General features: G+C 40.7%; 1 protein-coding gene across 3 annotated transcripts in view; it reads right to left on the reverse strand.

Annotated features, from left to right (window-relative positions):
• wnt9a (wingless-type MMTV integration site family, member 9A) overlaps window positions 1-26,423 on the reverse strand; it is a 50,529-nt gene that overhangs the window by 9,840 nt on the left and 14,266 nt on the right. For 2 of the 3 annotated variants that reach the window (XM_084411544.1, XM_084411546.1), the window contains exon 2: window positions 792-1,051. In XM_084411544.1, the coding sequence (XP_084267670.1) occupies window positions 792-1,051 (260 nt within the window). The remainder of the gene's footprint in view (window positions 1-791; window positions 1,052-26,423) is intronic. The other variant, XM_084411545.1, reaches the window with a different exon arrangement.

Raw genomic sequence — 26,423 nt, forward strand, 5'->3', positions numbered from 1 at the left:
GCTTTTATTACCCCCCCCCCCCCCCCCCCCCCCAGAGTCATTTGGAGTTTGTTTATGTCGGATGGATGCACTATTTGAGCTTCAATCTTTTGGTTGCAATCCATTGCCAATTCATCTCAGTAAAAAAATCACAGTAAAAATCTCAATATGAATTATATTGTTTCTTTTTTTGCATGGGCTTTTTTGAGTTTTAATCACTTGTCAAAAGTTGAGATAACTTTTTTAAATTTTGTCAATTTAAATACATTGGAAAAATCAACTGGATAAACACGGTTAAATTAAAGTTTACCATTATGTTTTTTTTTTTTTTTGTGGATATTACCTTTCATTTAAAAGATCTGCAAAGTTTCAAAGATCGAAATGCACAATAAATGGAGTTATTGTTTGTCAAAAGAAAGAACCGATTCTGAACTGCCCGAAACAAGTTGTCAGAAATTCCAGTTTTACTTCCTGCACAAACCTATGTAGGTCTGTAACAAATTGCATAATGCCAGCCTATGGTCTCCATTGGCTGCCCACAAACAGAATCTACTTTGACCAGCTCTCAAACACAGTAGTTGTAGCTGAGGCCTGGAAGAGTTTGGTTTGTATTGTCGACATGAAGAGAAGATGCTGTCCACTTTGCATGCATTTGTACTAAGGAAGCCTCCGGAGCTCAAATTCAGATATGGTAATGGATGTTTCATAGACCAATCACAACAGACTGGGCCATCAAAGCAGAGTAGGCTCTCGGAAAGGGGGGTTTATAGAGCCCACCAAAAAAGTAATTGTATAGATCGCATACTACTAACCTCTCTTTAAAATGTGAGCCCTGTAGCGGCCCTCCAAGGTGCAGTTCCATCTCTCAAAGCGGAACTGGTACTGGCACTCTAAGGCACTCATGCTAATGGCCTCCATGAGAGTTTCAGCCACTCCAGGGTCCCGTCTGCACATTCTGCGCTGTTTTTTCTCCAGTTTGAGTCGATCACACAGCTTGTAGTGTGCCTTGCCCGCCCTTTCATCTGGCTGTGAGGTCAGTGGCAGAATGGACAGGGGTTCATTACCTGTCAGCCTATAAGAGAGATCAATGAGACAAATATCATCACTGGTACTGGGAATTGTTAAAAGGCAATAATTTGTTGGTATGATGGCATATATATGAATGTCAGAAGGGATGTGTCAGCCAGTAGCCTTTACCATTTAGAAAAGGTTGTGTCCCAAACAAAGACAAAGTATAGACAGTTGTGAGGTACAGTTCACAGTTACTGTGATATATTATACCGTTATTGTGATATAAATACACTCTACACATTGAGCCAAGCTGTTTGTCTGGCCAATGCAAGTTCAAATCTTATTCAGATTATTTCCTGATCCTATTCTGCTCTCTGTTTTATAAAATGTCCTTCTTTTTTTGTAATTTCTCTGAAATTACAGCTGTTCTTAAAGAGACCATATGTAGAATTCATAAACCCTATTTATTAGTGACACCGGTGGCCGTTAAGTGAACTGCAGCCAGCAACTTATTGCTCGTGACCGCACTCATACACACACTCCATAGTGATTCGAGCAAGCCTTGGATGACCAAATCAGTCACATAATGTACAAGACTGAACGTGATTCAAGGCCCCAATATACTCTCTGCTCAGTTCTTGTTCTCATTCTTCGCTTAGAATTAAAAAGAAGTTGGATATACCTTTGCAGCGATGTACTGTTAACGAACATCCTGACATCGTCTATGCTGCTGAGAGCGACGTTTAGATGAATGGTATGTAAATATGTGCCACAAGCTTTCCTCTCGGTAACAAAATAAACACACAACAAAAATGACAGTGGTGAGAAAACAGCAGTTAAGAAAGCATCTGATCATAGCGATTTACTTCCTGCACAAACCTACGTAGATTTGTAACAAATCTGCATAATGCCAGCCTATGGTCTCCATTGGCTGCCCACAAACAGAATCTACTTTGACCCACTCTCAAACACTGTAGTTGTAGCTGAGGCCTGGAAGAGTTTGGTTTATTGACATGACGAGAAGATTCTGTTTTCATGTGCTGCAAAAGTAAATCCATAGTGACTATATAAACAATATACATGCATATGTGTGTATTTATATATACAAAATAATTATACAGAGTACACACACATATATTATGTAAACACAAACTTTTATTTTTTAATGCGATTATTCGCGATTAATTGTTACACAGCCCTATTTGAGAGAATAGTTTGAATTAATCGATTTTCTTTGCATGCAACATTGGCATTACAGTGCAGCTCTTTCGGCATGATCCTGAACATTGTAAAAGCAATAAGCATTCATTTCATGTGTCACTGAACAGAAGAGCAAGTGTAAACATCACATTCTTTTGATTTTCCCAGCAAAAATATCCTGTGCCATCATAGGAATATTCTTACATATAGCCCCTCTAATAAAGTACTGGCAGTTCAAACTTTGATGAGCTGATAAAGCTGCACAGGTTGACCAGTAGTTTATTAGTTTATAGTGGCCCCCTTTCGAGATAAAACTGATTTGAGTGGAATAACGTACAGTACTTGGGTCCAATACTGACATAGTTGGACCCCTATGTTTGTATGTGTATGAATGGAAGTAAAAGGAGCTTAAAGTGTGACTGTGGCTTAAATGTGATACTATCAGTCCAGATAAATAAGAACTACTTTAGAGTTCCTGCTACATAACTGAATGAATGAAAGGACAAGCCCGGCTTCACCTCCAGGAAGAAAAAATGAAGGAGCGGTGCTTTGGGCACTTTTTTATGTGCGCCCTTGTCAGCTCAAAAGCATGAATGAATTCTGATGTGGTTAATGTTCTCAAATGTCTAATGCCCTATGGAAAACACAATTCTAGTTCAAAAGTTAATGTTTGTATGAACCTACACTGGGCTTCACTTTATATACTGTCCAGCTTTGTGCATTTAGCAGCGGTTCTCAACTCTAGACGTGGGGACCCACAGCACTGCACATTTTGTATGTTTCCTTTGGGCCCTATCATACAGCTGGTGCAATGCAGCACCAGGCGCAAGTGTTTTTTGCTAGTATCAGCCCGTCGCATTTATCATTTTCATGTCCTGTACCATGTTGTTTAAATAGCAAATGCATTTGCGTCCATAGGTGTGCTGGTCTGAAAACCAGGTGTGTTCAGGCATATTGTTGGCGCTTTGCTATTTTGAGGCAACTGAAACCAATTGACCAACAAAAACCTGGTCTAAAGTTAATGGCGCAATATTTTTTTTGTTATTTAAAGAGCGCGTTAGTAATGTGTGCTTATAGGTGGGTCCACAACCTGCGTACACTCTGCTTATCACAAACACAGGGACGTGCAGCAGCACATAAATATGCCAAATATTGAAAATAAAAGGATTACAATTTAAAAGATTATTATTGTGTACATAAAGATATGGTGGAATCCGGCTTGTCCTGAGATGGTCTGCTTGCACGCTTTAACCTCGCGCACGAGCAGATCCGTTTGCTCTCTGGAGAAGTGTTCAGTCTCTCCGCTTGCAAATTCCGCCATGTAAATAGTGAATCCCTCATGGCGCGAGCGCATCTGGCTTTTAAAAGGAATGGGAAATTACACTCTGATTTTTTGCACGTTACACCCAAAACACACCCATTACTCATTAAAGGAGTAGTTCACTTTAAAATAAGAATAAGCCCATGATTTATTCACCCTGAAGCCATCCTAGGTGTATATGACATTCTTCTTTCAGACGAATACAATCGGAGTTATATTAAAAAATGTCCCGGCTCTTCCAAGCTTGATAATGGCAGTGGATTGCAACCAACAGATTGAAGCTCAAAAAAGTGCATCCATCTATCATAAACAAACTTCAAACAGCTCCTGTGGGTTAATAAAGGCCTTCTGAAGCAAAGCGATGAGTTTGTGTAAGAAAAATATTCATATTTAACACGTTACAGAGAAAAATTTGAGCTTCCGGCCAAACACAGTCTACTTACGCCTAAAGCGCAATTTGCGACGTCAGAAGTAGCATAGTGCATCATGGCGTAGCGTAAATATCAGCAGTACGTCGCATTACTCGCATAAGTTGCGCATTACACTTAAAGGGATAGTTCATCCAAAAATGAATTTTTTTTTACTCACCTTGAAGCCATCCTAGGTGTATATGACATTCTTTCAGATGAATACAATCGGAGTTATAATAAAAAAGTCCTGGCTCTTCCAAGCTTTATAATGGGAGTCAATGGATGTATTTTTTTTAAGTTCATCAAAGCTCATCCATCCCTGATAAAAGTGCTCGAAACGGCTCTGGCGGGTTAATAAAGGCCTTTTGAAGTCAAGCGATGCGTTCGTGTAAGAAAAATATCCATATTTAAAACTTTATCGACTAAAATAACTAGCTTCCGGCAGGCGGCTGTACGCAAGTCAGTTTACGGCAAAAGAGTAACCCTTGAACTTGACGCACAACGTAATGACGAACGCAGTTGCCCAGTCCTGGTGAACTGCGAGAGGCATCAAAGCTCACGCTACTCCTACATCCTACGTCATACATCGTCAAGTGTTACTCTTTTGGCGTAAGTCGACTTCTACGCCCGTCTGCCGGAAGCTAGTTATTTTAGTCGATAAAGTTTTTAAATGGATATTTTTCTAACGAACGCATTGCTTGACTTCAAAAGGCCTTTATTAACCCGCCAAAGCCGTTTCGAGTACTTTTCTGATGCATAGATGCACTTTTATCACGGATGGATGCGCTTTGATGGACTTCCAAATAAATATACCCATTGACTCCCATTATAAATCTTGGAAGAGCCAGGACATTTTTTTATAAAACTCTGATTGTATTCGTCTGAAAGAAGGATGGCTTCAGGGTGAGTAAATCATGGGCTAATTTCCATTTTTGGCTGAACTATCCCTTTAAGTCAGATCCGTATGTTCACTTGGCCGGAAGCTAGTTATTTTACTTTATAAAGTTTTAAATATGAATATTTTTCTTACACAAACTCATCGTTTTGCTTCAGAAGGCATTTATTAACCCCCCGGAGCCGTTTGGAGTTTGTTTATGTCGGATGGATGCACTTTTTTGTGCTTCAGTCTTTGGTTGCAATCCACTGCCAATTCATTCATTCAGTTATGTACAGTAGCAGGAACTCTAAAGTAGTTCTTATTTGTCTGGACTGATAGTATCACATTTAAGCCACAGTCACACTTTAAGCTCCTTTTACTTCCATTCAAGCTTGGAAGAGCCAGGACATTTATTAATATAACTCCGATTGTATTCGTCTGAAAGAAGAAAGTCATATACACCTAGGATGGCTTGAGGGTGAGTAAATTATGGGGTAATTTTCATTTTAAAGTGAACTACTCCTATAAGAGAATAGGGACAACTCTTTTAGACCATGCGCTAGGTGCACCGACCATTTTTCCCGTCGTTAAACTAGCAAAAGTAGATTCGGACATGCCCTAAATGCACTTGCGCCGTGCGCTTTAGACCATGCGCTTAGATTGTTAAAATAAGGCCCTAGATCTAGATTCATGCAGCTCTCTGCTAAGGAGTTGATTGTTTAAATCAGCTGTGTAACTAAGAGAGACAAAATGTGCATTACGGGACTGAGAGTTGAGAAACACTGGCATATAGTATGTACAAATGTACACATTTTGGATCTGGTCTCACTAATCAAACAGCTCATCAGAGATCTTAGAATTTGCATACTGTTGCATACTACAGAATTTGCATACTGTTGATGGGTTGCTAGTTGCTTTAAGGGCCCAAGTGAAAATATGCAAATCTCTTTGGTTTAGTTTAGATTTTTTATTTTTTTATCATTCACCAAGGTTCAGAGTTTGTGCAAATCCCTAACCCTATGAATGAACAATAATAATAATGATGATGCTAAGACCACTAATAATCACAGAAATATCAGCAACCAAATTACTAGCAATGAACCCCACATACAGTATACTTTTACAGTTATGGTTGCTCGGTACATTTCAGCAAATGTTGCATGTTTTAGACATGGTGTAGGCAGCATGTGATGGGGCAGTCCCTCTTTTGTCAGTTTATTTTAGAGCATGCAAGCATAAAACACACTTGCTGGGTCTGCCGCATAGCTGGCTTAAATCTAACCAGCATTCTGCGGTTTGTGACGAGGAGAGCTGAGAGTTACTTTCATAACACATTTAAGGGACAAGACTGTCAGCTAATGACCATATTGGTCACACCAATTGACAGCATTGGCAGAGTAGTAGCTCATTATGTGTAATTTCTGGGTTCCTTTTACACATTCAGTGAGAGGCAAAGGAATAAATGGATTTACAAAACTCACGGACACAGGTTTTAAAACACATATGTTATTACAGTGAAGATTATAGCTTTAAATCTGCCACTTTTGTCTTCTAATATAGGTGCTGTCTATTATTAACTACAACCAAGGGGTTGACCAGAAAACATACATCAACAGAGCTTCAGATGTTGACATTAATGACAGCACTGGATGTTTCTAGAAACATTCTGCTCTGATCATTTTGATACACTTTTGCTGAGGAAAGCCATGTCAAGACACCAAGTTTTTGGCACTAGATACTGACTCTTGTCATGCAGCTACATTTCCAAATGTTCATGCAATATATCCTGAGCTTGAAAAAGAGCTGCCTCATAAGGAAATCATGACACATAAAAAAACCCAGATGTTTATTCAGTTGCTCAAAGGTGACTTCATGCAGAAATATAAGGGGGTCCACTTGTGTTTTTATTCAGTTCAAACCTTCAGGCTTGTTGTGAGATCTGGTTGACAAAATGGGGGACTTCTGGGGGAAACAAAAAAATTACTTCAGCTACTTTTCCCATGAATTCTTTAAGCAAATGTGCTGGGTGCTCAGCAATGACCACAAAGTTCTTGATCGCTTCATGAATGAGCTTTAACACTATGTAGCCACATACCATCTGGCGATGTTACCTGAACATTTTAAGGAGTAGACTTAAATGCTGATTTTGAGGTTTATGCCAAAATGCTGTCTTTATTTGTCATCTCTTGAAAAAAGCATAGGTTCGGGTTGTTTGAATAATTTGCTGTCAAGAAACCGAAACTGCATAATCCAATTAGGACATTAGACACACTTGTGGCTTGACTGTGATCCTGTAATATTCTGGCTCACTCCCTCAACATTCCAACATACTAAAGTTCTCTGGGAATGGCAAAAAGGAATGTTCAATTCCCAAGCAAAGTTCCGCAGGTTCCGCTGCTGTAAAATACTTGCAATTTCTTCTACAAGTTTTAGATACAACTCAGTAGTGACTGCAGACTGCAAGTTAATAAGCTAACAAGTGCAATGAAGCTTATGAAGAGAAGTTGACCCAAAAAAAAAATTGTTATGAGAGCCAAACATACATAGTCTGCAGGTTTCATTCCAAGTACTAAAGGGAAATTCTGAAGACATAACACAGATTTAGAACAGGTGGCTGCAAATGTTTGTGAGACATTTCTCTCGGGAGCCCTGACAAGCCATGAGTTTCAGCATGTTTAAATGAACACAAACACAATCTTTGTGAAGTGTAACGAATGCTGTTTACTGCAGCAATTTGACATCTATTGACAAGTTATGGGAACAGAAACTAGGCAAGCAAAGACTTGCAAACGCATATTAACAACACACCCACATCCATTGCTTATTTTATAATGACATGTTTATCCCCAACACAGCCAAATTTAACGATACAAGTAAACTTCGTTAATTAGTAGGCTAAATTTGACGACCTAAAAAATATCTCATGTATGCATTTGATATAAACTTCACACACTTACAAGTGACCATTGTTTTATTATTATTAAGTATCAAAGACACAAAAATTGGCTGTTTCTAAGGGAAGAACCAGAATGATTATTTTATTTTATTTTTTCAAAATTACAAAACCTTTAAAGTGTTATAATCTCGCCTAAAGCGATATGAAATTATTATTATTTTTTTTTTTAAAGGTTCAATCATGTACTAAGGTTTTCAGAGTCCCAACTCAAAATTGACAATGAACCCTTCAGTCGTTTAAAAAAGAATTGAGAATTCATTATCAGCCAATAGCATACAGACCAGAGACATGTAAGGCTGTAAGATTCAACAGAGAACAAACTGACAGATCTCACAGAAACAAAACAGTAATTTCATGTTGGGCCTCTGAGAAGTCTTTGAGACAAGCCTCTATCTGAAACACAAAAGCTACTATGGAACTGGAGAGCTGCCAGAGACACTGAGCTCCTCTAATCCCTGGGCTACTGGTGATGGCTTACAGCCCAGTATTTTTAGCCTTTTACCCAGAGTGCTGGAGGGCAAGCCTGGATGTGTGAGAATGGAGAGCAGTCAAGTATTCAGCTTTTGAAAGATGAAGTCACCTCAGCTATGTGTGAGCTTTTATTTGGGCTCTTTTTCCAAAACTGTATAGATTTGACAGACAGCCTTACTGCTCAGATTGTCTACAGTGTCAACAGAGACAAGCAATAAATCTTACATTGAAGTTTTATCCCTGGAAATACCTTATCATTTGACTTCTTCAAGGAATAGATCACCTAAAAATTAAACTTGTCATGTCATTATTTACCCAACCTCATGTAGTTCCAAAACCATGTCCTGTTGTTTCCATAGAACACAAAATATTGAATTTTTGAAGAATATTCTTTCATCTTCTCACAGCTCCATTCAGTTCATTGTCACAATAAGATGTTATTCCTGGTCCCCTCTGCTCCAGCTCTGAAATCTATATAATATATATTATATATTAATACTTATGCAATATAATTATATTGTTTCAATAACACATTTCAAATAAGGAATAAAATCTGACAAAAATGGTAATGAATAAAACAATAAATAATATTTTTTACAGACTCTAATACAGCTTATCTACATTAGACGTGCCGATATACTGTAATATATCACGATAATGAACATGCACGGTATTGTTATCATGGGCACTTCAAAATATCGTGATAATTATTGTATTACGTACTATTTAGATTTTTAGAATGCATTTTGAGAAAACTTTTCCATCAACCGGTTAAAATGCATAACTCCGCTGTATGCTGCGTCAAAGAGTCATCCACACTCTGATGTAAACAATACCAACATGGATGAGAAGCATGGCGAAACGAGTGAAGGAGTCGCGCTGAACGAAAATGCACATTCACTCTCTGACAGCAGATGGTGCTACAGAATAGCAGAAATGCAGCTTTTACCTCGGTAACTCCCATAAACAAAGCAGCGCTACTTTCTGTTTCTAAACAGTATTAAATGTTTTAAACGGCCAAACGGATTTTTGTATTCAGTCGTGTTCATCACAGCACCAAATACTTGCATGCATGAATTGTGACAAACTCAGTCAGGTTTTTTTCTTATGAGATTTTCAGCAGTCCACTTGAGTAGACAGTATGCGTTTTTGGTTTTAACTGAAGAGATCACAGCCCTCCAGTCTACCCAGTGTACATCGATTTACCCTCATTAGCTGATAATTATGATTATGTTCAAAATGGACACATTTCAACTGTAGCCCTCCTCTCTGAGAAAACCTCTGACTGAAATCTACATTGATCTATAGATGTTTTCAGACTGTGTAAAAAAACTAGTGATCCGGTGTTTTCAATCTCATCTGAAATGAGCAGTGTTGGGAGTAACGCATTACAAGTAACATGCACAAAGGTGGAAAGTAACTAATTACAAATACTTTCGTTACAGTACTTTTTTCTACTTTCTTGAGTATAATTAAATTGTGGTACTTTTACTTGAGTTGAATACAAATAAACTATTCAACTTCGCTACATTTATTTTTCACCAAAAGTACAAAGTACTTTGACAAAGGTGCAGAATGAACAACAGGGCAAGCTGACATTTGACAGACACTTTTCAGACTACTGCGGTGGAGCCCTGCGCTTCAGCCAATAACTGACAGATCTGAAGCACTTCATCCAATAACAGACAGATCTGAAGCGCTTCATCCAATAACAGACAGATCTGAAGCGCTTCAGCCAATAACTGACAGATCTGAAGCGCTTCAGCCAATAACTGACAGATCTGAAGCGCTTCAGCCAATAACAGACAGATCTGAAGCGTTTCATCCAATAACAGACAGATCTGAAGCGCTTCAGTCAATAACTGACAGATCTGAAGCGCTTCAGCCAATAACAGACAGATCTGAAGCGTTTCATCCAATAACAGACAGATCTGACTCGGGTGCAAAACCAATCAAAACTTCCAGTTCGGCTGGGGGGGCGGGACGTTCAATCCGTGCTGCGGTGACATTCAATCACTGGTGCTTGCGTTTTGAATCAGTATCGCTATTCACAAACGTTTCAATGTTTTAGTGAATGTAAGTGAGCTATGCTCATATTCTGATTTAAAATTGTAATTATGGCAACTCCTGAAATGGGTCATTCCATTGATAATACCAGAGCACTGAGCAGTTGAAGTAAATAGAAAACTCGGCTCATAACAAGGACGCAGTTATAGCAAGGATAAAGCAGGAACAATGTAAGTGTCTAAAATTCATGCACACAGTTCAGTTGAATGGCAAAGCTTGCCCTCTTTAACAATTCTGGTAAACTAAATGTACAAATTAAGCTAATTGTGTACGAAGCTGAAATAACCTCAACTTTAGATTTTAGCAACAACAGTGAAATAAGATGCATGATTTGTATGTCAATCAAATGCACGTAAAAGTATAAGTTAGTTTGTTACTATAGCAACAGAGGGCTCTCAGCACATTTTCGGTAGAACGGATTTAATTTAATTTAACATGTCAATCTGAGTAAAGTAATGCATTAAAAGTAATGTACATTACGTAATCACATTGCTTATTTGATGTAACTGCAAATTACATTCTATTGTCAAGCAGGGTTCTCAAGTTTTATCAAAAGCTTGGAGTGAGATCACATGCGGTTTGGGGGAGGAGCCCTAATGGAGCCCCGCCCCCACCTGTCCCCGCCCCCCAATTTTACCCATTGTTCATAATTAACCAGCACAAATTGAAATTATAACAATTGGTAAATCTGATAAATGACAGAGCAATTCATCACATCAAATATACTCTTTAATGTTATATTTCAAAATTACAAATAAGTTATACAAAAATTACAAAAATATAACAAATTGCTCCAAACAGTTTGGAAAAACAAATCTTTTTGCATTTTGAATGTGTCTAGTCGAAATGGTATAATGATTTATTGTGTGGTGGGACATTGTAAACAAATGACATATTAGAGTATTATTAAGGTGTGTGTGTGTGTGTGTGTGTGTGTGTGTGTGTGTGTGTGTGTGTGTGCGCACAATAGTACACACTCCAGCTTATGAAATGTGTTTTGTGTTGTAAGTGTTTGAAAAATACAAATGCAATGGTAAAATGATTAATGTATGTTTGTAACGACGCTGGCAGGAATGAAGCTGAGAGTGAATCCAATTGCAAGCACTTTAATAAATAAACAAACAGGTAATCCAGGGTACACAACAGAACACTCAGAACAGGAATCAGGAACTCAGGACGGGAACAAAGAGACAACAGCAACCATTACAAGATGAAGAACTCACAAGGACTGAACTAAAACACAGGGCTTAAATACAAGGGAACACAAGCTAACAAGATAACAAGGGGGCGTGGTTAAACTGAAACACCTGGGAAGACTAATCAACATAACGGGGAACAGCTGAACGTAGGACAAAACACAAGGCAGGATCACATGACAAGCAGGGAATACATGACAGACAAGAACAAGGAACCAGACACAACCCCACACCGTGACATTACCCCCTCCCTACGGAGCGGCTACCAGACGCTCCATAAAACCAGGGCGGGACGGGAGGGACAGACCAGGGCGGGACGGGAGGGACAGACCAGGGCGGGACAGACCAGGGCGGGACAGGAGGGACAGACCAGGGCGGGAATGTCAGTCCATCTAACAGCCAGGGTGGAGACTTTCCCTCGGACAGCCAGGGCGGAACGGACAGTCCATCGGGCGGCCAGGGCGGAGCGGACAGTCCATCGGGCGGCCAGGGCGGAGCGGACAGTCCATCGGGCGGCCAGGGCGGAGCGGACAGTCCATCGGGCGGCCAGGGCGGAGCGGACGACCCCTCGGGAGGCCACGGCGGAGACGACCCCTCGGGAGGCCACGGTGGAGACGACCCCTCGGGAGGCCACGGCGGAGACGACCCCTCGGGCGGCCACAGCTCAGGAACAGGAACCGACTCTGGAACAGACACCACCGGCTCAGGAACTGGAACAGGCTCCACCGGCTCAGGAACTGGAACAGACACCACCGGCTCAGGAACTGGAACAGGCTCAACCGGCTCAGGAACTGGAACAGACACCACCGGCTCAGGAACTGGAACAGACACCACCGGCTCAGGAACAGGAACAGACACCACCGGCTCAGGAACTGGAATCGGCTCTGGAACAGACACCACCGGCTCAGGAACTGGAACAGACACCACCGGCTCAGGAACTGGAACAGACACCACCGGCTCAGGAACAGACACCACCGACTCAGGAACAGGAACTGGCACCACCGGCTCAGGCACTGGAACTGGCACCACCGGCTCAGGCACTGGAACTGGCACCACCGGCTCAGGAACAGACGCCACCGGCTCAGGCTCAGGAACAGACGCCACCGGTTCAGACACTGGAACTGGCACCACTGGAACTGGCACTGGAACAGACGCCACCGGCTCAGGCTCAGGAACAGACGCCACCGGCTCAGGCTCAGGAACAGACACAGGCTCGACGGCGGCCATCTTGTCAGGGGACACAGGCTCGGCAGGCGTGACGTGAACAGGCTCGGCGGCGGCCTTCTTGTCCGAAGACACAGGCTCGACAGGCGTGATGTGAACAGGCTCGGCGGCGGCCATCTTGTCCGAAGACACAGGCTCGGCAGGCGTGACGTGAACAGGCTCGGCGGCGGCCATCTTGTCCGAAGACCCAGGCTCGGCAGGCGTGACGTGAACAGGCTCGGCGGCGGCGGCCATCTTGTCCGAAGACATAGGCTCGTGAACAGTCTCTGGCTGGGCAGACGTGACGTGAACATGCTCGGCGTCGGCCATCTTGTCTGAAGACACAGGCTCGGCAAACGTGACGTGAACAGTCTCTGTGGCGGCCATCTTGTCCGAAGACACAGGCTCGGCAGACGTGACGTGAACAGGCTCGGCGTCGGCCATCTTGTCTGAAGACACAGGCTCGGCAGACGTGACGGATTGCTGGGGTGGTGCAGGCAGTGCGAGCAGCTCGGGCGGGGCCAGTAGAGCATGACACCTGGGCGGCGCAGGCAGAGCAAGACGTCTGGGCGGTGCGGGCAGAGCAAGACGCCTGGGCGGCGCGGGCAGAGCAAACCGCCTGGGCGGCGCGGGCAGAGCAAGACGCCTGGGCAGTGCGTCAGGAACGGCAGTCACCTCCGGGATGGTCTCCGTGTTAGGAGCCACCGGACTCGGGACCACCGGAACAGTTACGGAGGGAGCCTTTCTCCTCCTCCTGTGTTTCGGGACCACCGGAACTGGGACCACCGGAACTGGGACCACCGGAACTGGGACCACCGGAACTGGGACCACCGGACTCGGGACCACCGGAACTGGGACCACCGGACTCGGGACCACTGGAACTGGGACCACTGGAAATGGGTCCACCGGAAACGAGACCACCGGAAGTGGGACCACCGGACTCGGGACCACCGAAACAGGAGCCACCGGAACTGGCATGGAGGAAGTCTTCCTTCTCCTCCTCCGTTTCGGGGCCACCGGAACTGGCTCTGTGCTGGATGGAACCCGTGGCGAATAGGGCGCTGGGCTGGACGTCACCAACCCAGGGTCAAAGAGGGGCCAGAGTGGAGAGTAGTGTCGGGACTCCTCTCGACCACCTCCTCTACTGCGGCCTCCACGGGTCCCGCGAAATATGACCAGCCGGGTCCCCTCAAAAGATTGTCCTCTCTCCCGCTCGGAAGAGACACTGGCAAACATGCTGCTGGATTCAGTGATGGTGAGTTCTTCTGTAACGACGCTGGCAGGAATGAAGCTGAGAGTGAATCCAATTGCAAGCACTTTAATAAATAAACAAACAGGTAATCCAGGGTACACAACAGAACACTCAGAACAGGAATCAGGAACTCAGGACGGGAACAAAGAGACAACAGCAACCATTACAAGATGAAGAACTCACAAGGACTGAACTAAAACACAGGGCTTAAATACAAGGGAACACAAGCTAACAAGATAACAAGGGGGCGTGGTTAAACTGAAACACCTGGGAAGACTAATCAACATAACGGGGAACAGCTGAACGTGGGACAAAACACATGGCAGGATCACATGACAAGCAGGGAATACATGACAGACAAGAACAAGGAACCAGACACAACCCCACACCGTGACAATGTTTTGACAGGATATAAAATATTACCCAGAGCACTCTGCTTAAATACATGTAGCCTTCATGTAACTAGAAAGACTATTAATACAGTATAATATATAATTTAAATTAAAATGAAGAAATACATCTTCATTCCTTGATTTCCTTCCCATACCCAAGTAACATTTCCCTTAGTTTCAGATAACATAAGCTAGCCAAACTGAGCCAGAGCTTCTGGGCCTGGTTGCAAAGTAGTTGTAGAGTTTTTGACTGCATCAATAATAATGTATACGATGGACTATATATTAAATGTTCTTGCCTAAAAATGTTAGACGAGCTTTCTTCCAACTTACCTTCTCCATCATTCACGACGTGTGTTCGCGCGATGTTGTTGGTTACCTAGTAACGAAAACGTACAGTGGCCGAGAATGTTCCGTCAACTTCCGTGTGTTCGTGCATCTATGTTGCCGATTAACGAACGCAATCTGGCCGAGATACGTGCTGGCGGCAGGAAACTTCACTTTGTGTGCCCGCGCCTCGTATACAACGTTATATATAAAGCTTGCAGGACAACTTGGTTGGCATTGCCTTTTCAGCGTGAGAAATACACGGTGTGGCGTGTGAGCGTGTGAACTGGTTGAATTGCGTGTGTCTCACGGCCAATGCGTGAGACTTGAGAACCCTGGTCAAGTCACCTTCATTTATACAGCGCTTTTAACAATATAGATTGTTTCAAAGCAACTTTACAGTGATAATAGGAAATTACAGTAACAAAGATTGTTTTGGCTTTACAGCAACTCTAGAATAAAGTTATTGTCCAGCTAAAGTTAGTTTTGATTGATTTATTAACTTCTGTTGCAAAGATCACTAACTTAAAGTTACTAACTTAGGGGCCGCTAACACAACACCGTTCTAACAGAAAACACTCAACTCAAGGTGCAAGCCTTGAAATGTTTTGAAAAAAAAGGTTATCTCTGCGCAACCCTCAAAAATGCAAACCCGCGAAAACGCAGATGTCGTGCAAATGCGCATTACGTGTCCAGTCCAAAGGTATGCGCGTTTGAATATATACACTCACCTAAAGGATTATTAGGAACACCTGTTCAATTTCTCATTAATGCAATTATCTAATCAACCAATCACATGGCAGTTGCTTCAATGCATTTAGGGGTGTGGTCCTGGTCAAGACAATCTCCTGAACTCCAAACTGAATGTCAGAATGGGAAAGAAAGGTGATTTAAGCAATTTTGAGCGTGGCATGGTTGTTGGTGCCAGACGGGCCGGTCTGAGTATTTCACAATCTGCTCAGTTACTGGGATTTTCACGCACAACCATTTCTAGGGTTTACAAAGAATGGTGTGAAAAGGGAAAAACATCCAGTATGCGGCAGTCCTGTGGGCGAAAATGCCTTGCTGATGCTAGAGGTCAGAGGAGAATGGGCCGACTGATTCAAGCTGATAGAAGAGCAACTTTGACTGAAATAACCACTCGTTACAACCAAGGTATGCAGCAAAGCATTTGTGAAGCCACAACACGCACAACCTTGAGGCGGATGGGCTACAACAGCAGAAGACCCCACCGGGTACCACTCATCTCCACTACAAATAGGAAAAAGAGGCTACAATTTGCACGAGCTCACCAAAATTGGACAGTTGAAGACTGGAAAAATGTTGCCTGGTCTGATGAGTTTCGATTTCTGTTGAGACATTCAGATGGTAGAGTCAGAATTTGGTGTAAACAGAATGAGAACATGGATCCATCATGCCTTGTTACCACTGTGCAGGCTGGTGGTGGTGGTGTAATGGTGTGGGGGATGTTTTCTTGGCACACTTTAGGCCCCTTAGTGCCAATTGGGCATCGTTTAAATGCCACGGCCTACCTGAGCATTGTTTCTGACCATGTCCATCCCTTTATGACCACCATGTACCCATCCTCTGATGGCTACTTCCAGCAGGATAATGCACCATGTCACAAAGCTCGAATCATTTCAAATTGGTTTCTTGAACATGACAATGAGTTCACTGTCCTAAAATGGCCCCCACAGTCACCAGATCTCAACCCAATAGAGCATCTTTGGGATGTGGTGGAACGGGAGCTTCGTGCCCTGGATGTGCATCCCACAAATCTCCATCAACTGCAAGATGCTATCCTATCAATATGGGCCAACATTTCTAAAGAATGCTTTCAGCACCTTGTTGAATCAATGCCACGTAGAATTAAGGCAGTTCTGAAGGCGAAAGGGGGTCAAACACAGTATTAGTATGGTGTTCCTAATAATCCTTTAGGTGAGTGTAAGTTCCAGTTGGAAAAAAGTTCCAAAAGAGGGAAAAGAAAGCCAGAAAGAAAAGAAGAAATAGAGACACCCTTAGTGAATTACACATTTCAATTTCCTTTTCTTTGGGGGTCAATGAAACTCAAACTAAATTTTGCTTCTAGATTTAATGTTAGATTTAGATATCAATTGTTCTCAAAAGAAGTAAGAAAGACAATAGAAAAGTTCATAAACATTCTCCCTCACCGTGACACCTCTCCCACTACAAACCGGATGGAAGATGAGAGAGAGATTTGTCATTTGTGACAGATTTGAACACAGAGCAGGAAATATTTAGTCAAGTCAAGTTAAGTAACCTTTATTTATATAGCGCTTGTCATAATACAAATTGTTTCAAATCAGCTTTACAGCGGATTTTCGCGGATCCGTGTGAACTGGTATAATTTTTGATAACGATGTCATTCTGTAAAGAGGGGGAAAAAAACGTTTCCGTACCCTTAGTTAATTTATCGATACAGCAGCTCTGGGGAAAACAGTGATGCCTTCGTCCAGCTCAGTTAAGTTCTCATACAATGTTGTCAAAGCAGGCAGATCAAAAATATTAAGAATAATAAGTTTCCCCAACTAAGCAAACCAGAGGAGACAGTGGCAAGGAACCCAGACTCCATCAGGTGACAGAATGGAGAAACAAAACCTTGGGAGAAACCAGGCTCATTCGGACAGCCAGTTCTCCTCTGGACAACGAATGAACAGTGTATGATCAGACAAGGAAGAGGAAACAAACAATGACTGTGTAGCTATCAGATTGATCAGAGATGCACCAGTAGGAGGAAGACAGATGCTTTTGTACTAGAACAGCCTAGTGCCAATATGGTAAATGTATGAGAACAAAAGGGAAGAGTAAATGATAAGGTCACTTGTTCTTCTAAACCGGAAATACTCAGTACTTGTTCTGGAGATCCACATTCCCACAGAATTTTCAACCCGTCTATCATTTTCATGTGAACTCAAAGACCTCGACTAACTAATTAAAGTCTGATTGAAAGTTTAAGGTGCTGGGTCTCTCCAAATATACACGGTGTAAGAATGTGAACTCTCATCTGCAATATAAGTTTAACTTCACTCACATCACATGTGAAACTCACATCAGACTTTGCGACAACCAGTTAAATTTACTTGGGACAACCAATCATATTTTCGTTAATACTTTTTGAGAACTGCTTACTCCAAGCAAAAACAAATATAATGTTTATATCTTAACAAGCTGGCATGAAATCCATTTTGTAAATGCTTGTTATAGATCTTATTGTAAACTATTCATCCATGTCTATGTTCTGTTTGGGGGGGATCAAAACATCAAATCTTGATCTTCCATTGAAAACTACAGACTTACTGTACAGTGTGCCCAAGAAAATGTGCCACTGAAATATCTGCTACACGAAATAAACACAATATAGCTAGATATAATAATTTATAGCATTGTTATATAGACCCTTTTTCAGTTAGTAAACGTTTCTTGTGGGCGGAGCTTAGGTGGAAAAAATCAGATTTTTATCTTAATGTGTAAGGTCACTCACTGTCCAGGACCACGATTGTTATTTGCAAAAGTTCATTTTAACGGACGGAACCAGACTGGCTGACCCGTACACACTCACTCGGATGGACGATCTGACAGGATTAACGTTAACGCTACCGTAGTGACCTGACATTTACACCTACCTGATAGAGAAACCGAGCATAAAGAGAAACTGAGGGCATAGAAATCTTTAGATGCCTATAACTATTTTCTGGTTATGTACACGACTTGTGTGGTCCAATCCGAAGTTCTGCCTAGCCAGCGCCAAGGCCAGAAGACGACCATGTAAAGAGTGACATTATAGTGCAATTTTAAAGATGTGAATATTTTCTAGAAATAAAAATTCACAGATACAGCAAATTCATTTTTTTACTTTATGTATTTGATTATTCTTTCTTACCAGGTGCTTCAGAAAGTCTTGTCACAATCAATCACAACAATGTAAACAATCATAGATGATTCACAAATAATCACAATAGTTTAGAAATCATTATGCGATAAAATTGTCATCGATTATTGCACCCAACAACACAACAAGGTGACATTTTAAGCTCCTTATGTAAAAACACGCTCTATATATTAAGACATTATAGACTTAACATTGTGACTTCTATGTTAATTGTGAAAGGCGCTATAAAAATACATTTGAATTGACATATACTATCAGTCCCAGACCATTTATAGTTTTTATTACAGGTGTTCATGTACAGATTCTATCTTTATGGTTGTATGATTTTTTCACCATTTGCCGTTTTCCATCATGCTTTCTCTCAAGAGTCTTCACTGCAGTCCTGTCAGTGCTTGTTTGCCCACTTTTTTATTACTGTCTGTTCAGCATTTTTGTGGAGCTTAGTTCTGACTTTACGATGAAGTGATTATGATTGAAAAAATGTCAATAAGATGATTAATGGATGAGCACCAATAGATTTCAAAGATTAATGTGAGACACATTGGAAAGCCACAACAAATGTTCACATTTCATTTGATTATAATTAAAAAGCTCTGTCAAATACTAAAGCTACTGCACATAGACGGCTTATGACTGTAGTGGTTCTCACCTGTAGCACCAAATTCACGAGTTTGCCTGCACATCCAGACTTAATAGTAAATGGAAAATTAACTGGGCTTGCTGTCCTCGAAGGAGGCTCGAACCCAAGGCTCGGCTCAACCCCCCAATAACTGTTCTACGTAGAGGGTGAATGAGAGAAATAGAGGAAAAGATGGAGAGGTGGAAAGATGCTGGAAGATTTGTCACTGGGATGGTGTAATGACTGCTGCTTATATACACTCATAATGATGATTGACAGGACTGAATGATTAGACTCCTCCCAAACCTACTTTTGAAAAGTCATTTAGGCTGCATCCGAAATCGCATACTCTTGAGTAAGTACTTATTTTGAATGAGTAATTACTTTACGGCCGCTAAAAAAGTACATTCTACATAGAATGACTGTGTGTAGTATAAATGTAATCTGGATGTACTACATTCGCCATCTTGTCATTATCATGTGATCTGCCAGCATCAGTTACGTCGCTTCACTGCCATTCATAAATCCTCTCCTGTGGCCTCATGGGATAGTAAAATGTTCATTGTATGCACACTTCAGAATCTCGCCAGAAGAAGTAGGTCATCCAGGTACTTTATGCTTACTCTTTTATGAGTACTGTGAATTTAGACATACTTCTTTTGTCACATACTGTTTTTCGCCTACTATATAGTATTAGTATGCGATTTCGGATGTAGCCCTAATGTTGTGGTCACATGTCACTTAAAAGGAGTGTGAGAGTGTCAGATTAACTTGTAGAGCCTCCTATTAGTTTATCTCAAGGAAGACACCAGTATAATAAAGGAATTTTATTAACAAAAAGATTGAAAAAAGTAACTAACACAGCTACTAAATGAATACCTATGGATAAAGAAATAAAGTGATTGGTGACTGAATCGGATGTTACTTTGGAAAAGTTACGTTATCTTAAGATAAAATGCTGTTTATCCAAGATTAACCAGGTAAACTGTCTAAATTTAACAAATAAACTCATTGATTATTTGATATTAACAAACATCAGCTATACAACATCTTATGCAAATTAAAAAATAATACACTGACAAGACAAACTAATGCCAAGGTCTCAGGGAAGAGGTTTGGGAAAGTGATATTTACGTTCCACGTGGTGATGAGTCTGATGCGGGCAATGTCTAGAGCCTTGAACACAAAGTACTGGGGAATGCTGAACTCCTGGAGCACAGAGAAGGTCTGGAACACACAGATGAAGGTACCTTGGAAGTGAATGTTTTAAAGTTGGTGCAGAAGGTCCTGGCAATCTGGAATATGCAGATGGAGGAGCTTTGAAGAGAAAGTTTGCTTGTAGTTATTGCTATTGTTGTTCTTCTAAAGCTCAGATCCTTTTAATCCTTCATGAGCAGGAGGTATTTTCAAACTGGTGCCTTTCTGATCCAACAACGTGATTGGCTGGGGTCAGAGCTAAGTAAACACAGTATGGCCCCACTCTTAAAGTTCACAGTTTGAACAGTGTCTTTAAGATTTTACCAATTTTTATTTAATTTCAAAACCACATCCAGATTAATCTAGGCATTGTGCTAAACTCATATAGAGTCCAAATATAATTCTCAAATGTTGAAATTTCACTAATGTGTTTCTTTATACCGTAATGAGTTATAAGTAATGAGTTTATGCTGTTGTCACAAACAGCACTCATTAAGTGTATGCAGTTCCATGAATGTATATGAAGAGGATGTGTTTCTTTTTTGTCCAGTTTGTGTAATGCAAGAATGTATATGAATATCTATCATTTTTGTGGCTGTCCTGTATCTCAGCCACATGGCAAGGCAAGAGTTAAAACCTGATCACATTGAATTGAAACCTTTCCACATCATTGTGTGGAAATGGAGTTCAAACTTTGCCATCCTCTCTGCCTGCTGTCCACTACATGACAAATGAGTGACATTCCATTCACAAGATCAAGATCATGACCTTTCTGTTAAATTTGCATGCACCGGATAACATTTAAACCTGATGTTGTCCGTAGTATGGAAGAGAGATTATAGAAAACAGATGTGAAGAGATACAGTATAACTAATCACACTCAAAATCTTGACACTTTGAAATATGGAGTTCTAAACAAAAGTTCGGGAGGAGCTTGTTTTTCGGCTGCTTACCTCACTCCCATGTAAAGCATCCCTTCAAATCTTAAAAGTGTGTATTTAAAAATAAAAACTACTTGCTGATAATATAATAGTAATGAAATAAAAAGACTACTTAAGAGAGTACACATTCATGACTGTGTTTCTTAATTTAAGTTAACTGTCAAAACGTGTTCTTTAAAATAGGGTAATGTACAAATAAAGCTTCAAAAAGGTGTTTTTTAAAAATCTTTTCAAAACTGATGTAATGCATATTTTTGAGACATGAACAATGTGTTAAAACTAGTTTCAGTAGGTAAATAACATGTCAAAGTGTTTAAATTATTTTGTTGAATGGTTTTATGGCAGGTGGTACAACCAAATAGTTGTATGCAGTTGTACCACCTGACATGGAAAGTGTACCTGTCACCATGTTCAGTTAGTTTGCTACTAGTGTGTTTTCATTCATCACGTGTTTCTTTGTCTTTGTTTCCCGCCTCTCATTTGGTTCCCATGGTCACTGACCCAGAAAAACGTTTTTTTTGTTTGTTTGTTTTTTGTCTGTACTTTTATCTGCCTGTTTTATATGTAGCATAGGATTATAAAAATATAATTTGTGAAGACTGAATGTGTATAATCATCAATATGCATCATTCTTTAAAAATAAACACAAGCATGGACACATTTTAGCCAGCAAAATTATAAAGATACTTTGAGAAAGTAACTTTTGATTATAGACATCCTTTGTATTGCCACCAAAAGTTTCTCATCGAAAGCAATGGGTTATTGGTCACATCAGTAAAAACGTTTACATGACAACGATATGCTTAAAACGGAGAAATTTTTCCTTTGAGTTTTCCGCGTACAGATGACGCCATTGTCAAAACTATCCCCATTCACACAGATCCACGAAAATGATAAAAAATGCTGTATTCTGCTGCCAGGCCATTAGATGACAATGAAACACTATGGACTGAAAACGTAATATGCATGTGCATGGCGTCTTGTCTTCAGAGATTCGTTTTCAAAAACTTGCACTTTGAAACCCGGTTTCAAAAGTTTGCGTTTTCAGGCACCCGTTTACACTGTTGTCGTGTAAACGAGCGGCCAAAAAGTTCACATTTTTAGTAGAAAACGGTGTCGTGTAAACAGCCCCTGAACCTAGACTAAAGCTGCGGTCACACTAGACTTTGAGCACACAAAATTTCTGTAATGGTAACAAAATGATGTCACATTCTGCAGCGTCTTTAAAAAAAAAACTATTTCAGTATATATACAGTCTAGTCCACTCTACTGTAACTCTGCAATCCTGTAGATTTAAAGTTTGTATTCTTTTATGTCAGCTAAATATTCACGGTGTGTTGTATCAATCTTCTATTGGTCACAAGGTTTCACATGATACGAATTCCCAGGTCAGAGTTCACCAAATTTGAACTTTGGAATGCAGCAAAATTTGAAACTTCTTCGCTTCAGCTTGCATTTTTTTGTCCCCCACATTTGCACGTGTATGAATGGAAGTCAATGGAACGAAAACTGTAGTGTGACCACCCCTTAAACGAACTTGCTTTCAACACGTTTGGGCTTGCTGGTTGTGTGGTCTCCTGGCTGGCAAGTCAGGGTCCCCAATTACTTCAAATGCATGCCAATCATTCCCCCCAGCTGTTGACCCCAAACAAAGCCTTTTCTCAGACCCCCCCCCCAGCTGTCTACCACAGTAACCCAAAACAAAGACAGATGTGAGGAAAAGTATGAGTTACTCGCACAAGCCAAACAAAAACCTTCGAGGAGTCCATTCGTGTTTCTATCTTGGCTTGAAATGCACTTCTTCAATTCTCTGGACAAAAACATGGCAATCTTAGCCAAATCTCAACAGATGGGTCTGCAAGATGGATTTAACATTAGTCCACAATGATTGTTCAGATTGTTCAGAGTGTTTCAAGATGCTTCAATGACATTTCACACATCACAGTCATTGTTACAAATATTGAAGAGATACCAAGCAAATCTTTCCATACTCTAAAAATGCTCAATATCTGCTCAGTGTCAGCAAAATGAACCTGTGGCCTCCAACCCTGACCCTGTCTGATTGTATTTTGTTGTCAGAACACCTCCTCCAGGGGTAGAGGGGGCCCATGAAGCACTTCCTCCACTAGAGGAAGAACACCTCCTCATTCAGGGGGCAGAAAAACACCTCCTCCTATACTTCATGGGTAGAAGAATCCAGAGAGCTGGATGAATTTCAGGCTGCAGTGCTGGAGTCCCATCTAGAGTCTGGCTGGCCTGACCTAGCAGGAAAGCAATAGTGGTAGATCCAGCCAAGCAGCAGTGGCAGCCAGTTGTGCATTGTGTCGCCCCCACATGTGCTGCAGCCAACAAATTATAATGACTCCCTTCATAATGATCATGCTAAAGCTAATGTTTACCTGTGGGGTGCGGTTAGCGTGGCAGGTTACAGATTACTGCTGATTAGTGTTTGACAGGTGGATACATCGAAAAGACTTGCTGGATGTGTTTATTTGTTAAATTGGTGACAGCTGTGAAGCAGTAGTATACAGGTGTTGTATACCATGTTAGGAGAACGGTAACTGATTAAACTTAAACAGAACTGTTTACTATATGACAACATTTACTTAATAGTTAATTGGTGTAATGGTAATAGTAAATTAGTGTACACATTAGTGTAATGGTTTAATCAATTACATGTCTGAGAAAACACCTGACTGAGACCTGGTGCCAGATCACTTATGACTTCTCCATAATTTTTTCTCTAAAATTATTAACACAAATTTGGGACATTCCAAGTCCCAAGAATATAATCTTTTTTTTTTCTTTCTTTAAGCAATGCCAGTAAACATACAGCAGCTGTTCTATATGATGACACATCTTCATGAACACAATTTTGCACCCCTAAATTTATCCAACCAATGTTAACCAAATAACATGAAGATGATGGGTCATGATGGGAACAGTTGAGTAACACACACAGAATGACCTTTTGAGTCACTGTGGGCTGTAGCTACCTAATGAGACTTGTTCTCGTTCCCAACACCAGTCAACTGGCAAAACGGCCAAGAGGTTGAGAAATATAAGGCTGTAAATTTGTCTGTTCTAGTCACTTAAGAACACACCAAAATCTACAGGGAAGTACAAACTGCAGATAAGTACAAACACAGGATGGCTAAAAATCAGTTGGACACGGATAGACATTCGAGATTGTTTGAACATTTTGCAAAGAAAAGCACATGTTTTCCATGTGCTAGTGGGGCCAGATGGATGAGGATGAGATGATTATTTACTCGGCACTAATATTTTGTTTGGCAAGGTCACATGAGAATGTACTTAAAATCATTAACAGAGTTGCCAGTCTACTACAGCTGTAACCAGGTGTAATATCCAAAGGAAAAGTTAATGGACAATACCAAGCACATACCAAAGGAAAATAATTTCTCAGAGGATTTTTCAGTTATGTTTTAATCAAGTATCAACTTTGTCATTGATGTTTCTCTAAAACTTTGTTTGAAATACACAAATTAAAAAATAGGTGCACAAGAATAGATGGATTTTTACATTTTCTGAAGATAATGCACATGGTGTTTGTTTTAGTTCAAAGCTCAGTGGTTGCCAGGTGCCCTGGCTGGTTTCTGGTAGTTGCTCACTGTCTGCAGTCAAAAGAGCCCACCCCCATGTTTCAATGAAATTCTAGTCTATTAGAAAGGTCCATCTGTGGCCTGAGACGTTGGGATAGGCTCCAGCATCCCCGCAACCAGGACAAAGTGGATTGGAGAATGGATGGATCCAAGTTTGAGGAAAATTAATAGTGATGCTTTCCTTTGGCAAGCTAGTGTAATATAATTGTGGACAACATTGCTGAGATGATTTGGTCTTGGACGAATTTGATGAGAAATTACTTGACTCAAATTGAATTCAGTGACGTTTATATACCGGAAAATACGGTAACTACAAATTTAGGCATAGTTTTTCACATTGTTGTGAACTGCATTGTTGTGAACTGTTTTATATGGAGACTAACTTGAGAAGCAGTTCAGACTCCACAAGTAATCTCACTGGTGTCTATGAGAAACAATATTTCCAAGCCACAATTTCTTAGAAAATAATTTAACTATAAATGTAGAGTAGGACACACACACAGTAAGTTGGTGCATACAGTAGCGTGCGTGTGGTTTGCATTAGTAAGAGGTTTAATCGCGGGGCTCGACACAGGTCAGCTGCTCAGCGATGGTGACTGTGTGACTGGCACAGCATGGGTGCGCCACAGAGCTCCACATGACTACCTATCGACCTCACACCATGGCACTGAGAACACCAGCACCCAGTGACAGGTACGAGAGCTGCTACACTCTCTCATTTGGGCTTCCACTAAAAGCCCTTTCTAAAAGCATGCAAACATAGACCTTAATGATGTGTTTGTCCTGACCATAAAGGCATAAAAATGGACTTGAGAAGATTGGAATCCTAACATGCTTTAACTGTGGGGGTCAGTAACATAGCATTTATGGTTTTATTGTAAGCTGCATGACAATATAATGACACAGCATCCATGACACTGATTCTATGGGTACACTGATACATTGATCATCTTCATTTCAAATAGAAGACCAAAATGCCTTTTACAAAACCAATTAATCTTAAAATACCACCTAAATTAGTTACAGTTATTTATATTTGCTGCTGACATAAATTATATAGCTTTTCCTACATATTAGAGACTCTTGTAAAGTATTACATCTACAAGTACTGCAGCTTGTTCCTAGAGGAACCAAAGACCAAAATGAATTTTACAGAACCAATTAATCTTAAAATGCAAGCTATAAATCTTAAGCTTTATTAGTTAGTTATTTATATTTTTTTATGTATATTTATCTTTCCTTTTTCACAACTGATGCCTATAAAGGAAGCAGTTGTATTGCTTAAATGTTTTGTTACCGAAACTATAATTAAAATAATCTGGGTCCAAGCACAAATGGCTTGTGTAGATGATACAGTTATAAAATGTCCATGTCTCTTTTCAAATAAAATAAAGTCTATAAGTATCTCTTTATGGAAGCATTATGCTATGTACTATATTAAAATAGACAAATAATACTGAGCATGTTTACA

This window comes from Rutilus rutilus (assembly GCF_951802725.1).
Source record: "Rutilus rutilus genome assembly, chromosome: 6".
NCBI lineage: Eukaryota > Metazoa > Chordata > Actinopteri > Cypriniformes > Leuciscidae > Rutilus > Rutilus rutilus.